The following is a 15661-nucleotide window of genomic DNA, read 5'->3' on the forward strand; positions in this document are numbered from 1 at the left end:
CAAAGTGGACATGGACTGTGGATTTTAGCAGTTCCCTCTGGACAAAGGACCCAGGCTGCTGACCACATTTATTATACCATTCGGTCATTATTGTTTCGGTGGATTACCATTTGGGATCACATCCGCTCCAGGAATTTTCCAGAGAACAATGTCCAACTTTAAAAGGCCTGGAAGGTGTAACGTGCCAGATGGACAATATACTCAAAATGGATCCCTGCGAGGGGAGGATAATTGCAGGCTCAGGGCAGTCCTGAGATTCTTATAGGATGCAGGCCTAAGGCCTAACACTGAAGGGAAAATGGGAGTTCGTCAAACACATGATCAAGTTTCTAGGTCACATGGTACAAGCCACCGGAATCACAGCTGATCCACAAAAAACAAAAGCGATCCAAGTATTTGCACGAGCTTGACACATAAACTGAACTTCAACGCTTCCCCAGGATGGTGAATCAGGTGGGCAGGTTCCTACCAAACTTAGCAGAGGTCAACGAGCCCTTTGACAGTTGTTGAGACGGGGTCAACAGTGGAGCTGGAACATGGGCCAGCAAAGTGCTTTCATAAGAATTAAACAACTTTTAATCTCTTCTGAAATCTTGGCACATTACGACCCAGAATTAGCGACCACTGTAGTAGTTGCTGCATCACCTACAGGTCTGGGGGCCAGTTTTATATTATTTCAATGCAGAGAGATGCAAAGTGCAGACCAGGCTGCTCTGCCTCTAGGTCACTGACAGGAATGGAACAACGATACATAACAAAGACAGAAAGAGGAGCTTTGGCAGCAACACGGGCGAAAGGATTTCAGACTAGGTTTATAAATCAAAACAGATCTTACGAACATGTGAATTAGGAGCAGGAGTAGGCCACTCAGCCCCTCGAGCCTGCTCCGCCATTCAATAAGATCGTGGCTGATCTGATTGTAACCTCAACCCCACATTCCTGCATAACCCCTGATAACCTTTCAACCTTTCAGTGGAACATAAGCCACTAGCCACCCATCTGAACATGATCAACACTGGTGAGATACAACTCCATCAGAGTATGTGCAAGGAAAAAAATCAAATGGCAGTGAACACACTGTCATGAATACCATCAGAAAGAACTGAATTAGAGGATTTAGGCTTCATCGAGGAGGTAGAAGCACCTACGTCCTTAATCACTCAACACCTAGTGGCTACTGCAAGAAAGCTGCAGGAAATAATGCAAACCCAGAAATGAGATGAAGAATGTCTTCAAATCTGAGAATATTGCCCGAAAGGATGGACAGACCAAATCCCCAGTAATCCAAAATTGCGTCAGTGAGAGATTAGTCGTGCCCAGAGCTCTTTAGCTCGATATTTTTCAGAGGCTTCGCCAGGGACATCTACAAATCACTAAGTGTTATGTGGAAGCACAGTGATCACTCTGCTGGCCAGGGATTACTCACTCTATCGAAGAAATGATTTCTAACTGCAAGCAGCCAGGAATAAAAATAACTACGATTATCTTCATCTTATCCATCAAGTCCTGGAAGCACTTGGGGATGGACTGACTTGAATTTAAAGGGAAAACCTTCCTTCTCGTTATTGATTATTATTCAGAGAATTGAAGGAAATTGAATGCACAGGTGTCATAACAGAAGCAGTCATTCAATCCCTCAAAAGAATTTATACAATGCATGGCGTTCCAGACATTGTTGTCTCTGGGTATGGGCTGCAATTTGCAAATGAGCAATTCCAAAATTTTGCAAATGAATATGGCTTTGCTCATGTAACCAGTTCATCTCACCATCCTCAGTCAAACGAAGAGGCCGAGGGAAGGGTACGAACTATTCAGGATTTATTAAAGAAAAGCAAAGACCTTAATCTAGCTCTTCTGAGTTATCGAACCTCTCTGCTACACGATGGTTTCTCCCCATTGGGTAGGAGATTGAGAACACAGCTTCCATCTCCAGAACAAAAACTCCAACCCAATGTCACATGAATGACCAGGAGAGGGTAAGACGGCCAGAGGAAGAACAGAGAAACAACCAGGTTCGGGACTTTAGTCACAGGCATACAGCACAGAGCTACCGATGCTGATCAAATCCCGGGGAGAGATTGTGGGTCAGAGTCCAACAGAAGGAAGGTGCAATCATCAAAGAAACTCCACAACCACGATCCTATAGGACTGAGACAGACCGGGTATCATAAGGAGAAACCGCAGCGGCTTAATATCCTTGGAAAGAAAGCCAATTGAAGCTCGGGCTTCCTACTCAGATCCCGATGGAGAAAGACTTACTACGACCTCAACAGCCACACACAGACCGACAGAGGGGAGGGTGTGGAATATCCTCCAGCTCAACAAGAGATCAGCGTGGGATCAGGGAGATTGGTCCCTCGGGGACTGACCCTGTGAAGTCTGGGACTTTGAGGGGGTGAGGGGTTGGGTTAGAGATGTAGAGTAAAGGGTTAACATCAGGAGCACATGATGCTGATGTAACAATGGTGTCAGATCACATGACTGAGAAGAAAGAACCATCTGAAAGGGGTCGAAATCTGTAAATACTCGCTGTGAATAAAGAGTTCTGGTTAGAGATGGAGCTGTGTGCTTTTGGGAAAATAGGCAACTCTCCAAACTCTGTCTAAACCCCTAACACTAACCAAGAGGCTGTTTAGGGCTTTTGGCCACTAGTAACAGAGCGGTGAAAACTGGGGATGAGGCCGGAATTGGAGGGGCGCAGGAGCCAGGGTTGTGCGGTTGGGACAAAGTTACAGAGATAGGGAGGGGCGAGGTCTTGGAGGGATTTAAAAACGAAGATGAGCAGGTTAAACCAACCCAGCCTCTCATTCAAAACAAAAACAGAATTACCTGGAAAAACTCAGCAGGTCTGGCAGCATCGGCGGAGAAGAAAAGAGTTGACGTTTCGGGTCCTCATGACCCTTCGACAGAACTTGTGTTCGAGTCCAAGAAAGAGTTGAAATATAAGCTGGTTTAAGGTGTGTGTGTGGGGGGGCGGAGAGATAGAGAGACAGAGAGGTAGAGGGGGGGGGTGTGGTTGTAGGGACAAACAAGCAGTGATAGAAGCAGATCATCAAAAGATGTCAATGACAATAGTACAATAGAACACATAGGTGTTAAAGTTAAAGTTGGTGATATTATCTAAACGAATGTGCTAATTAAGAATGGATGGTAGGGCACTCAAGGTATAGCTCTAGTGGGTTTTTTTTTATAAATAATGGAAATAGGTGGGAAAAGGAAAATCTTTATAATTTATTGGAAAAAAAAGGGAAGGTGGGAAACAGAAAGGGGCTGGGGATGGGGGAGGGAGCTCACGACCTAAAGTTGTTGAATTCAATATTCAGTCCAGAAGGCTGTAAAGTCCCTAGTCGGAAGATGAGGTGTTGTTCCTCCAGTTTACGTTGGGCTTCACTGGAACAATGCAGCAAGCCAAGGACAGACATGTGGGCAAGAGAGCAGGGTGGAGTGTTGAAATGGCAAACGACAGGGAGGTTTGGGTCATTCTTGCGGACAGACCGCAGGTGTTCTGCAAAGCGGTCGCCCAGTTTACGTTTGGTCTCTCCAGTGTAGAGGAGACCACATTGGGAGCAACGGATGCAGTAGACTAAGTTGGGGGAAATGCAAGTGAAATGCTGCTTCACTTGAAAGGAGTGTTTGGGTCCTTGGACGGTGAGGAGAGAGGAAGTGAAGGGGCAGGTATTGCATTTTTTGCGTGGGCATGGGGTGGTGCCATAGGAGGGGGTTGAGGAGTAGGGGGTGATGGAGGAGTGGACCAGGGTGTCCCGGAGGGAGCGATCCCTACGGAATGCCGATAAGGGGGGTGAAGGGAAGATGTGTTTGGTGGTGGCATCATGCTGGAGTTGGCGGAAATGGCGGAGGATGATCCTTTGAATGCGGAGGCTGGTGGGGTGATAAGTGAGGACAAGGGGGACCCTATCATGTTTCTGGGAGGGAGGAGAAGGCGTGAGGGTGAATGCGCGGGAGATGGGCCGGACACGGTTGAGGGCCCTGTCAACGACCGTGGGTGGAAAACCTCGGTTAAGGAAGAAGGAGGACATGTCAGAGGAACTGTTTTTGAAGGTAGCATCATCGGAACAGATGCGACGGAGGCGAAGGAACTGAGAGAATGGGATGGAGTCCTTACAGGAAGCGGGGTGTGAGGAGCTGTAGTCGAGATAGCTGTGGGAGTCGGTGGGTTTGTAATGGATATTGGTGGACAGTCTATCACCAGAGATTGAGACAGAGAGGTCAAGGAAGGGAAGGGAAGTGTCAGAGATGGACTACGTGAAAATGATGGAGGGGTGGAGATTGGAAGCAAAATTAATAAATTTTTCCAAGTCCCGACGAGAGCATGAAGCGGCACCGAAATAATCATCGATGTACCGGAGAAAGAGTTGTGGAAGGGGGCCGGAGTAGGACTGCAATAAGGAATGTTCCACACACCCCATAAAGAGACAGGCATAGCTGGGGCCCATGCGGGTACCCATAGCCACACCTTTTATTTGGAGGAAGTGAGAGGAGTTAAAGGAGAAATTGTTCAGTGTGAGAACAAGTTCAGCCAGACGGAGGAGAGTAGTGGTGGATGGGGATTGTTCGGGCCTCTGTTCGAGGAAGAAGCTAAGGGCCCTCAGAACATCCCGGTGGGGGATGGAGGTGTAGAGGGATTGGACGTCCATGGTGAAGAGCAAGCGGTTGGGGCCAGGGAACTGGAAATTGTTGATGTGACGTAAGGTGTCAGAGGAATCACGGATGTAGGTGGGAAGGGACTGGACAAGGGGAGAGAGAAGGGAGTCAAGATAACGAGAAATGAGTTCTGTGGGGCAGGAGCAAGCTGAGACGATCGGTCTACCGGGGCAGTTCTGTTTGTGGATTTTGGGTAGGAGATAGAAGCGGGCCGTCCAAGGTTGGGCGACTATCAGGTTGGAAGCTGTGGGAGGGAGATCCCCAGAGGAGATGAGGTCACTGACAGTCCTGGAAACAATGGCTTGATGTTCAGTGGTGGGGTCATGGTCCAGGGAGAGGTAGGAGGAAGTGTCTGCGAGTTGACGCTCAGCCTCCGCGAGGTAGAGGTCAGTGCGCCAGACAACAACAGCACCACCCTTGTCAGCGGGTTTGATGACAATGTCAGGGTTGGACCTGAGAGAATGGAGTGCAGTAAGTTCAGAGAGAGACAGGTTAGAATGGGTGAGAGGAGCAGAGAAATTGAGACGACTAATGTCGCGCCGACAGTTCTCAATGAAAAGATCGAGAGAAGGTAAGAATCCAGAGGGAGGGGTCCAGGTGGAGGGAGAATATTGGAGATGGGTAAAAGGATCTGTTGAACTGGGAGAGGACTCCTGCCCAAAGAAGTGAGCCCGGAGAGGAAGACGGCGGAAGAAGAGTTCAGCATCATGCCGAGCCCGAAATTCATTGAGATGAGGGCGTAAGGGTATGAAACTGAGTCCTTTGCTGAGCACTGAACGTTCAGCATCGGAGAGGGGAAGGTCAGGGGATATAGTGAATACACGGCTGGGGCTGGGATTGGAAGATGGGGTGGGGACGGAGGGACAGGCAGGGGTGGGGGGTCCTAGATGGGTGTTGGTGTCGATGAGTTGTTGTAGCTTGCGTTCCTTAGCACTTGAGAGAAAGAGAAAAAGTTTCTTGTTGAGGCATCGGATGAGCCGAAGGATAAAATGAAACTGGGGGCACGCGCAGCTTTGAAAAAGGGTACGGCGGTGCTGCTGGAGGGAGAGGTCGAGTGTGTTCATATGGCGGCGCATGGCACTGAGTGTGGATTTCAGAATGTGACGGGAACAGCAGTCCGAGAAACGTTTTATGTCCCGGAGATACCTGTAATCCTGGGTGGGTTCAAAACATGAGGGGTGCAATTTCAGTTGAAATCCACGTGGGGTAAGTCGGAGACGGAGACAGTCACTGAGAAAGGAGATATGGCTGTGAAAGCGGGTTTTAGTAAACACCTTGTCAAACACTAGGTGGGAAATGGAAAGCAAAGAAGGTGAGCAAGACAACAGAGAGATACGGAAATCTTGTCGCAGAGAGGAACAGAACTTCTTCAAGGAGGTAGGCATTTCTTGAAGAGCAGTGGCAGTCAATTAAACACAGAGATAAAAACAAAAAAACTGCGGATGCTGGAAATCCAAAAGAAAAACAGAATTACCTGGAAAAACTCAGCAGGTCTGGCAGCATCGGCGGAGAAGAGGGAAATGGAAAGCAAAGAAGGTGAGCAAGACAACAGAGAGATACGGAAATCTTGTCGCAGAGAGGAACAGAACTTCTTCAAGGAGGTAGGCATTTCTTGAAGAGCAGTGGCAGTCAATTAAACACAGAGATAAAAACAAAAAAACTGCGGATGCTGATTCAGTTTTTTACAGGCACAACACTCGGGGGATAATAACACTGAAGTGGGTCACATGCCAGAAACGGGACACTGCACCTCGCCCTGTTTCAGAATAAACTGTGTTTCATGAGGTTTGTGCTCCTTTAATAATCGAAGCTGCTTGAAAAGTCCTTCAAGGTCTCTCGCTGCTGCCAACGCTCAGAATTCCATTGCCCCTGATGGAATCACAGCCTCGTGTTCCTGGTCCATATATGGAGCGCCTGCCCCCTCTTGTGGCAAAGAACCAGTACAACAAGTAAACATCAAGGAACTTCCCAAGGCCAAGAAACTTGGATTGTTGCCCATGTGTCTCTGTATCTGCGGCTGCAGCAATGTTATCAATAAACAATGGGAGGATGCAGGAATTTGACCAAAAACACCAGGGAGTGCTCACCTGTTCCTCTTCCCGAGTGATCTTGGTTCCTTTTATGACCACTTGAGAAGACAGATAAACTTTGATTTCACATCATATCTGAAGGACAGGCACTCATTCTGACAGTGCAGCACTCCCTCAGTACTGACCCCTCTGACAGTGCAGCACTCCCTCAGTACTGACCCCACTGACAGTGCAGCATTCCCTCAGTACTGACCCTCCGACAGTGCAGCACTCCCTCAGTACTGACCCTCTGACAGTGCAGCACTCCCTCAGTACTGACCCTCTGACAGTGCAGCACTCCCTCAGTACTGACTCTCTGACAGAGCAGCACTCCCTCAGTACTGACCCCTCTGACAGTGCAGCACTCCCTCAGTACTGACCCTCTGACAGTGCAGCACTCCCTCAGTACTGACCCCTCTGACAGAGCAGCATTCCCTCAGTACGGACCCTCTGACAGTGCAGCACTCCCTCAGTACTGACCCCTCTGACAGAGCAGCATTCCCTCAGTACTGACCCTCTGACAGTGCAGCACTCCCTCAGTACTGACCCCTCTGACAGAGCAGCACTCCCTCAGTACTGACCCCTCTGACAGTGCAGCACTCCCTCAGTACTGACCCTCTGACAGAGCAGCACTCCCTCAGTATTGACCCTCTGACAGTGCAGCACTCCCTCAGTACTGACCCTCTGACAGAGCAGCACTCCCTCAGTACTGACCCTCTGACAGTGCAGCACTCCCTCAGTACTGACCCTCTGACAGTGCACCACTCCCTCAGTACTGACCCTCTGACAGTGCAGCACTCCCTCAGTACTGACCCCTCTGACAGAGCAGCATTCCCTCAGTACTGACCCCTCTGACAGAGCAGCACTCCCTCAGTACTGACCCTCTGACAGTGCAGCACTCCCTCAGTACTGACCCCTCTGACAGAGCAGCACTCCCTCAGTACTGACCCCTCTGACAGTGCAGCACTCCCTCAGTACTGACCCCTCTGACAGTGCAGCACTCCCTCAGTACTGACCCCTCTGACAGTGCAGCACTGCCTCAGTACTGACCCCTCTGACAGTGCAGCACTCCCTCAGTACTGACCCCTCTGACAGTGCAGCACTCCCTCAGTACTGACCCTCTGACAGTGCGGTGCTCCCTCAGTACTGCCCCTCTGACAGTGCAGCTCTCCCTCAGTACTGACCCTCTGACAGTGCAGCACTCCCTCAGTACTGACCCTCTGACAGTGCAGTGCTCCCTCAGTACTGACCCCCTGACAGTGCGGCTCTCCCTCAGTACTGACCCTCTGACAGTGCAGCACTCCCTCAGTACTGATCCTCTGACAGTGCGGTGCTCCCTCAGTACTGACCCTCCAACAGCCCGGCACTCCCTCAATACTGACCCTCCAATAGCCCGGCACTCCCTCAGGACTGACCCTCCAACAGTGCAGTGCTCCCTCAGCACTGGCCCCCCAACAGTGCAGCACTCCCTGAGTACTGACCCTCTGACAGTATGGCGCTCCCTCAGTACTGACCCTCTGACAGTGCGGCGCTGCCTCAGTACTGACCCTTCGACAGTGCGGCACTCCCTCAGTACTGCACTGAGGGTGTCAGCCTGGATTCTGTGTCCAGCTCTCTGGAATCGGATGTTAACTCACAACCTTTCACTCAGAGTAGATGCTATGCTCTGAGCCAGGAGATTTGAAGGAGTAAAATTCTATAGTCCCCAAAAATTGGTGTATTTTGCAACTTGGGATGTACTTGCTGCTTTCGATGGGCCAGTAGTTAAACTTTGAGCGGCTGATTTGTATGAGTGTTGTGAGCAGGTACTGGGGACTGTGTCTGCTGTCTGAGCGGGACCTGTAGGGGAGGCGGTGGTGTGGTGGTATTGTCACTGGTCTAGTTATCATAAGATGCAGGGTGATGCTCTGGGGACCTGGGTTCGAATCTCCTCATGGGGTGAATTTAAATCCAATAAAAATCTGGAATTAGAAGTCCGATGATGGCCATGAAATCATTGCCAATTATTGTAAAGACCCATCTTTAGGGAAGGGAATCCTTACCTGGTCTGGCCTACATGTGACTTCACACCCATATGTGGTTGACTCTCAAATGCCCCCTCAGCCACTCAGGGATGGGCAGTAAGTGCTGGCCCAGCCAGAGATGCCCACATACCATGAGTGAATGCTGAGGCCTTTGCTAAATGCTGTTCCACTCTCTATGGACTTCAACAGCTTAAAGCAGAGAAACCATCAGACACTTGGAATGAACACAGCAACAGACAGTAGAAATCGATCAACAATTAACCTGGAAGTGGTTAATGGTCTGTTGAAATAGCGCTGGGGGTGATGGGAAGGACTCCTTCCTGATATGAAATGGCTGTTCAGCTGGTGGGGGATTCAGATGAGAACATGTCTGAGTCATGTTGAGGTCAGAAATGGCAGAATCTATACAATCACACGACTGCTGTTACAATCTGCATACTCCCGGGGCACTATCCCAGTGCCCTGCTAATAACTCACCAGAGCAGTACAAGCAAGGCCTGCACACCATTTTGGATGTTAAACAGCGCCCATAGCACCAAAATTACAAGCACGATTGAGCTGCTTTTATATATTGAGGCATTATTTCCAGCTGCAGTGTTCTGCTTGGCCCACAGAGGGCAGCATGGCGCCTTGCACTGTGGGCAGCCTGAGGCTGAATACAGCTTTCAGTATTCATGCTGATGACCACAGAATGCCTCCCTGACTTATCTTGTGGTTCCAAAAGGGCCTCCCCTCCTGTGCCCTGATATACAGCGAGGGCTGGGCACCGAGGGACGCCAGTCACAAGCTCACACCCAGCTTCCTGTATGGGGTGGGCACCCAGAGGAGCTCTGCCAGCGAGGATCCACCAGGAGGACCAGCCAGATTGCAGCATCTGCAGCTATGGCAGCTCCAGTAAAGGGGCAAAACACCCTGGAGATCAGGGTCATTGGCGGGGATGCCCCCTCCCCCCACTGGTTGTATGGCCTTGGACTGGTTCCGTCCTGTGTCCTCAGGATGTGGGCTTCGCTGGCTGGGCCAGCGTTTATTGCCCATCCCAAACTGCCCCTTGAGAAGGTGGTGGTGAGCTGCCTTCTTGAACTGCTGCAGCCCATGTGGTGTAGGTACACCCACCGTGCTGTTAGGGAGGGAGTTCCTGGATTTTGACCCAGCGACAGTGAAGGAACAGCGATATATTTCCAAGGCAGGGTGGTGAGTGACTTGGAGGGGAACTTTCAGGTGGTGGTGTTCCCATTTATCTGCTGCCCTTGTCCTAGATGGCAATGGTCATGGGTTTGGAAGGTGCTATAGAAGGAGCCTTGGTGAATTGCTGCAGTGCATCTTGTAGATGGTACACACTGCTGTTACTGTGTGCATCGGTGGTGGAGGGAGTGAATGTTTGTGGATGGGGTGCCAATCAATCAGGTTGCTTTGCCCTGGATGGTGTCAGCCTTCTTGAGTGTTGTAGGAGCTGCACTCATCCAGACAAGTGGGGAGTATTCCATCACACTCCTGACTCTTGACTTGTAGATGGTGGACAGGCTTTGGGAAGTCAGGAGGTGAGTTACTCATCGCACGATTCCCAGCCTCTGACCTGCTCTTGTACCACAGTATTTATGTGGCTTGTCCAGGTTCAGTTTCTGGTCAATGGTAACCCCAGGATGTTGATAGTGGGGGATTCAGTGATGGTAATGCCATTGAACATCAAGGGGCGATGGTTAGATTCTCTCTTGTTGGAGATGGTCATTGCCTGACACTTGTGTGGTGTGAATGTTACTTGCCACTTGTCAGCCCAAGCCTGCATATTTCCAGGTTTTTCTGCATTTGGACATGGACTGCTTCAGTATCTGAGGAGTCGTGAATGGTGCTGAACATTGTGCAATCATCAGCGAACATCCCCACTTCTGACCTTATGATGGAAGGAAGGTCATTGATGAAGCAGCTGAAGATGGTTGGGTCGAGGACACTACCCTGAGGAACTCCTGCAGTGATGTCCTGGAGCTGAGATGACTGACCTCCAACGACCACAACCATCTTCCTTTGTGCTAGGTATGACTCCAACCAGCAGAGAGTTTTCCCCCTGATTCCCATTGACTCCAGGTTTGCTAGGGCTCCTTGATGCCACACTCGGTCAAATGCTGCCTTGATGTCGAGGGCAGTCACTCTCACCTCACCTCGGGAGTTCAACTCTTTTGTCCATGTTTGAATCAAGGCTGTAATGAGGTCAGGAGCTGAGTGGCCCTGGCAGAACCCAAACTGGGTGTCAGTGAGCAGGTTATTGCTAAGCAAGTGCTGCTTGATAGCACTGTTGATGACCCCTTCCATTACTTTACTGATGATGGAGAGTAGACTGATGGGGCGGTAATTGGCCGGGTTGGATTTGTCCTGCTTTTTGTGTACAGGACATACCTGGGCAATTTTCCACATAGCCGGGTAGATGCCAGTGTTGTAGCTGTACTGGAACAGCTTGGTTAGGAGCACGGCAAGTTCTGGAGCACAAGTCTTCAGTACTATTGTTGGAATATTGTCAGGGCCCATAGCCTTTGCAGTATCCAGTGCCTTCAGCCGTTTCTTGATATCATGTGGAGTGAATCGAATTGGCTGAAGACTGGCATCTGTGATGCTGGGGACCTCTGGAGGAGGCCGAGATGGATCATCCACTCGGCACTTCTGGCTGAAGATTGTAGCAAATGCTTCAGCCTTATCTTTTGTACTGCTGTGCTGGGTTCCTCCATCACTGAGGATGGGGGAATTTGTGGAGCCTCCTCCTCCAGTGAGTTATTTAATTGTCCACCACCATTCACAACTGGATGTGGCAGGACTGCAGAACTTAGATCTGATCCATGGTTGTGGGATTGTTCAGTCATGTCTATCACTTGCTGCTTATGTTGTTTGACATGCAAGTAGTCCTGTGTTGTAGCTTCACCAGGTTGACACCTCATTTTTAGGTGTGCCTGGTGCTGCTCCTGACATGCCCTCCTGCTCTCTTCATTGAACGTGGGTTGATCCCCTGGCTTGATGGTAATGGTAGAGTGGGGGATATGCCGGGCCATGAGGTTACAGATTGTGTTCCAGCACAATTCTGCTGCTGTTGATGGCCCACAGGACCTCATGGATGACCAGTCTTGAGTTGCTAGATCTGTTTGAAATCTATCCCATTTAGCACGGTGGTACTGCCACACAACACGATGGAGGGTATCCTCAGTGTGAAGGTGGGACGTCGTCTCTACGATGACTGTGCGGTGGTCACTCTTACCGATACTGTCATGGACAGATACATCTGCAGCAAGCAGATTAGTGAGGATGGTTGGTTTTGACCCAGTGACAGTGAAGGAACGGCAATATATTTAAAAGTCAGGATGGTGAGTGACTTGGAGGGGAACTTCCAGATACTGGTGTTCCCATGTGTCTGCTGTCCTTGTCCTTCTAGGTGGTAGTGGTCGTGGGTTTGGGAGGTGCTGTCTAAGGAGCCTTGGTGAATTCCTGCAGTGCATCTTGTAGATGGTACACATGCTGCTACTGTGTGTCAGTGGTGAAGGGAGTGCCAATCAAGCGGGCTTTGTGCTCACTGCCCGCAACTGATCCCAGTCCTAAAGCCTTCGTAGTTTGTGTTTTTCTCAGTTACACTCACCGGTAATCGTTCCTGCATCTTGGAATTCTTTCCTGGAGAGCTGATCCCAAGAGGTGGGGGTGTCTTCTGCCAGAAGATCATTCGGTCCGATGGTGAAGGTGGGTCTCGAGACCTCGCTTGGGATGTAAGTGGACAGTGGGCTGGCTGGAACCTGAGCTGGGGTCTCCAGTTTGGCAGGATTTATGTGCAGTGGTGAATTCCCATTCGTGGGACTCGGAGCAGCTCTTTGGTTGAGCGTTCAGGGGACAGTCCCAGTCTGGCCCTTAATGCAATTATCACCTGAAAGCCTAAAAAACAAACAAATGAACACAAACAAAATGCATTTATTTATGCAGGAGCCATGGATATCATATAGAAACCAGCACTGAGGAAATGCACATTGGCAGCCCATCCAGCATCCAATCAGAGCGCAGATAATTTGTATCTAACTTCATCTATATGGAGCTATATATCTATATGTATCTATATGGAGCTGCCTTGGCTCCATATTCTCCAGGCAGGATTGAGCCAGAATTGTACTAAGCGCGGTACCGGGTGTGTCTTACCGCCGGCCGCTATGGTTTTCACACTGTCCCATCCCCCTTCCTGCCCCATTATTTATGCAGTCCCAGGGTTCAGGCCGTTTGGCTGGTGGGGCTTCCTCCGATTGACCGGCCACAGTTACCTCACCGCTGCCTCACCACAGCCACCGGCACAGCTCTCGATCCCTGTAGCCCAGAGCCACTGCACAGAAGACACGGCCCCGAAAGGCAAGAAAACTGCAGCACCCCCAACGCCCCCAACCCACCACCCCCCACCCCCCCAACCCCTCCGATTCAGTGACACATCCCTGGAACGCCGTGGAGCTCATTGCGATGTCCTGTACCCCCACTCCTGCCACAGGAAGCCCACCAGTGTCACCAACTCCGGGTTGGGAGACGATGGCTGCGCAGAAAAGGTTGGCCGTCCACTACAGGAACAGGATGAATGATCTCATCTGTACATCCAGGCAGCCCTCTCACCAATCTCAACTCACACACTCAAGCTCACCACACTCACTGGCATCTCACTCACTGCCAGCTGGAGGGGCATCACCGCTCACTCTCTCTCACACCCTCACATCTCCACCTGGCCTCAACTCCACTGGACACTGCCTCCTCAGCCCTCACCAACTTGAGGCCACTTGCACAGATCAACATGTGCCCCCCACACACACACCCTGGGATACCGCCCCCCCCCCCCTCCCCAGTACAGCACTGGCTTCACAACGGCATAAAACCAATTTCTGCCCCTTCTCGCCCACATTACCCCCTCGCGCCCAACATGATGCCAATGGAGGCGGAAAATTCCAGCCCTTGGTGCCTTCAACCAAGAAAAAAATCTATAAAGCTTCATACTGCTCCACCCCCCCTCCCCCCCACCACCCCCCACCTCCAGTGGCCCCAGTGTTTTGGGGGGGAGGGTTGGGGGGGGGTGCATGGGGCAGGGGGGCAGGGGGGGCAGGGGATGGGGGGGGGGCATGACACCGCCCCAGAATACTTTAAGAGCTAAAAGAGGGGAACGTGAAAGAAAAACAGGGGCCATCAGGAAGAGCTTTTAAAAAATATAGTCAGAGGAAGTGAGCGGCTAGACGGAGATGGGAAGCGGCTAAGGGAGATGGGAAGGGGTTGAGAGAGATGGGAAGGGGCTGAGGGAGATGGGAAGGGGCTGGAGGGAGATGGGAAGGGGCTGGAGGGAGATGGGAAGGGGCTGAGGGAGATGGGAAGGGGCTGGAGGGAGATGGGAAGGGGCTGAGGGAGATGGGAAGGGGCTGGAGGGAGATGGGAAGGGGCTGGAGGGAGATGGGAAGGGGCTGAGGGAGATGGGAAGGGGCTGAGGGAGATGGGAAGGGGCTGGAGGGAGATGGGAAGGGGCTGGAGGGAGATGGGAAGGGGCTGAGGGAGATGGGAAGGGGCTGGAGGGAGATGGGAAGGGGCTGAGGGAGATGGGAAGGGGCTGGAGGGAGATGGGAAGGGGCTGGAGGGAGATGGGAAGGGGCTGAGGGAGATGGGAAGTGACTGGAGGGAGATGGGAAGCGGCTAAGGGAGATGGGAAGGGGCTGAGGGAGATGGGAAGGGGCTGAGGGAGATGGGAAGGGGCTGGAGGGAGATGGGAAGTGACTGGAGGGAGATGGGAAGGGGCTGAGGGAGATGGGAAGGGGCTGGAGGGAGATGGGAAGGGGCTGAGGGAGATGGGAAGGGGCTGGAGGGAGATGGGAAGAGGCTGGAGGGAGATGGGAAGGGGCTGGAGGGAGATGGGAAGCGGCTGGAGGGAGATGGGAAGAGGCTGGAGGGAGATGGGAAGGGGCTGAGGGAGATGGGAAGCGGCTGGAGGGAGATGGGAAGTGACTGGAGGGAGATGGGAAGGGGCTGAGGGAGATGGGAAGGGGCTGAGGGAGATGGGAAGGGGCTGAGGGAGATGGGAAGGGGCTGGAGGGAGATGGGAAGGGGCTGGAGGGAGATGGGAAGCGGCTGGAGGGAGATGGGAAGAGGCTGGAGGGAGATGGGAAGGGGCTGAGGGAGATGGGAAGCGGCTGGAGGGAGATGGGAAGTGACTGGAGGGAGATGGGAAGGGGCTGAGGGAGATGGGAAGCGGCTGGAGGGAGATGGGAAGTGACTGGAGGGAGATGGGAAGGGGCTGAGGGAGGTGGGAAGTGACTGGAGGGAGATGGGAAGGGGCTGAGGGAAATGGGAAGGGGCTGGAGGGAGATGGGAAGGGGCTGGAGGGAGATGGGAAGGGGCTGAGGGAGGTGGGAAGTGACTGGAGGGAGATGGGAAGGGGCTGAGGGAAATGGGAAGGGGCTGGAGGGAGATGGGAAGGGGCTGGAGGGAGATGGGAAGGGGCTGGAGGGAGATGGGAAGGGGCTGAGGGAGATGGGAAGTGACTGGAGGGAGATGGGAAGGGGCTGAGGGAGATGGGAAGGGGCTGAGGGAGATGGGAAGCGGCTGAGGGAGATGGGAAGCGGCTGAGGGAGATGGGAAGGGGCTGAGGGAGATGGGAAGGGGCTGAGGGAGATGGGAAGGGGCTGAGGGAGATGGGAAGCAGCTGGAGGGAGATGGGAAGTGACTGGAGGGAGATGGGAAGGGGCTGAGGGAGATGGGAAGGGGCTGGAGGGAGATGGGAAGGGGCTGAGGGAGATGGGAAGGGGCTGAGGGAGATGGGAAGGGGCTGAGGGAGATGGGAAGGGGCTGGAGGGAGATGGGAAGTGACTGGAGGGAGATGGGAAGGGGCTGGAGGGAGATGGGAAGTGACTGGAGGGAGATGGGAAGTGACTGGAG

At 52.1% G+C, this 15661-nt stretch overlaps 1 protein-coding gene across 1 annotated transcript in view; it reads right to left on the reverse strand.

Moving 5' to 3' along the window:
* LOC121269106 (trafficking kinesin-binding protein 1-like) overlaps window positions 1-12603 on the reverse strand; it is a gene marked incomplete at its 5' end in the record, with an annotated part of 70245 nt that extends 57642 nt beyond the window's left edge. The window contains one exon of the mRNA XM_041173570.1: window positions 12366-12603. Coding sequence (XP_041029504.1) covers window positions 12366-12603 — 238 coding nt within the window. The remainder of the gene's footprint in view (window positions 1-12365) is intronic.
* Between the last annotated feature and the right edge of the window lie 3058 nt (window positions 12604-15661).

The sequence above is a fragment of the Carcharodon carcharias genome, chromosome 23 (assembly GCF_017639515.1).
Source record: "Carcharodon carcharias isolate sCarCar2 chromosome 23, sCarCar2.pri, whole genome shotgun sequence".
Classification (NCBI taxonomy): domain Eukaryota; kingdom Metazoa; phylum Chordata; class Chondrichthyes; order Lamniformes; family Lamnidae; genus Carcharodon; species Carcharodon carcharias.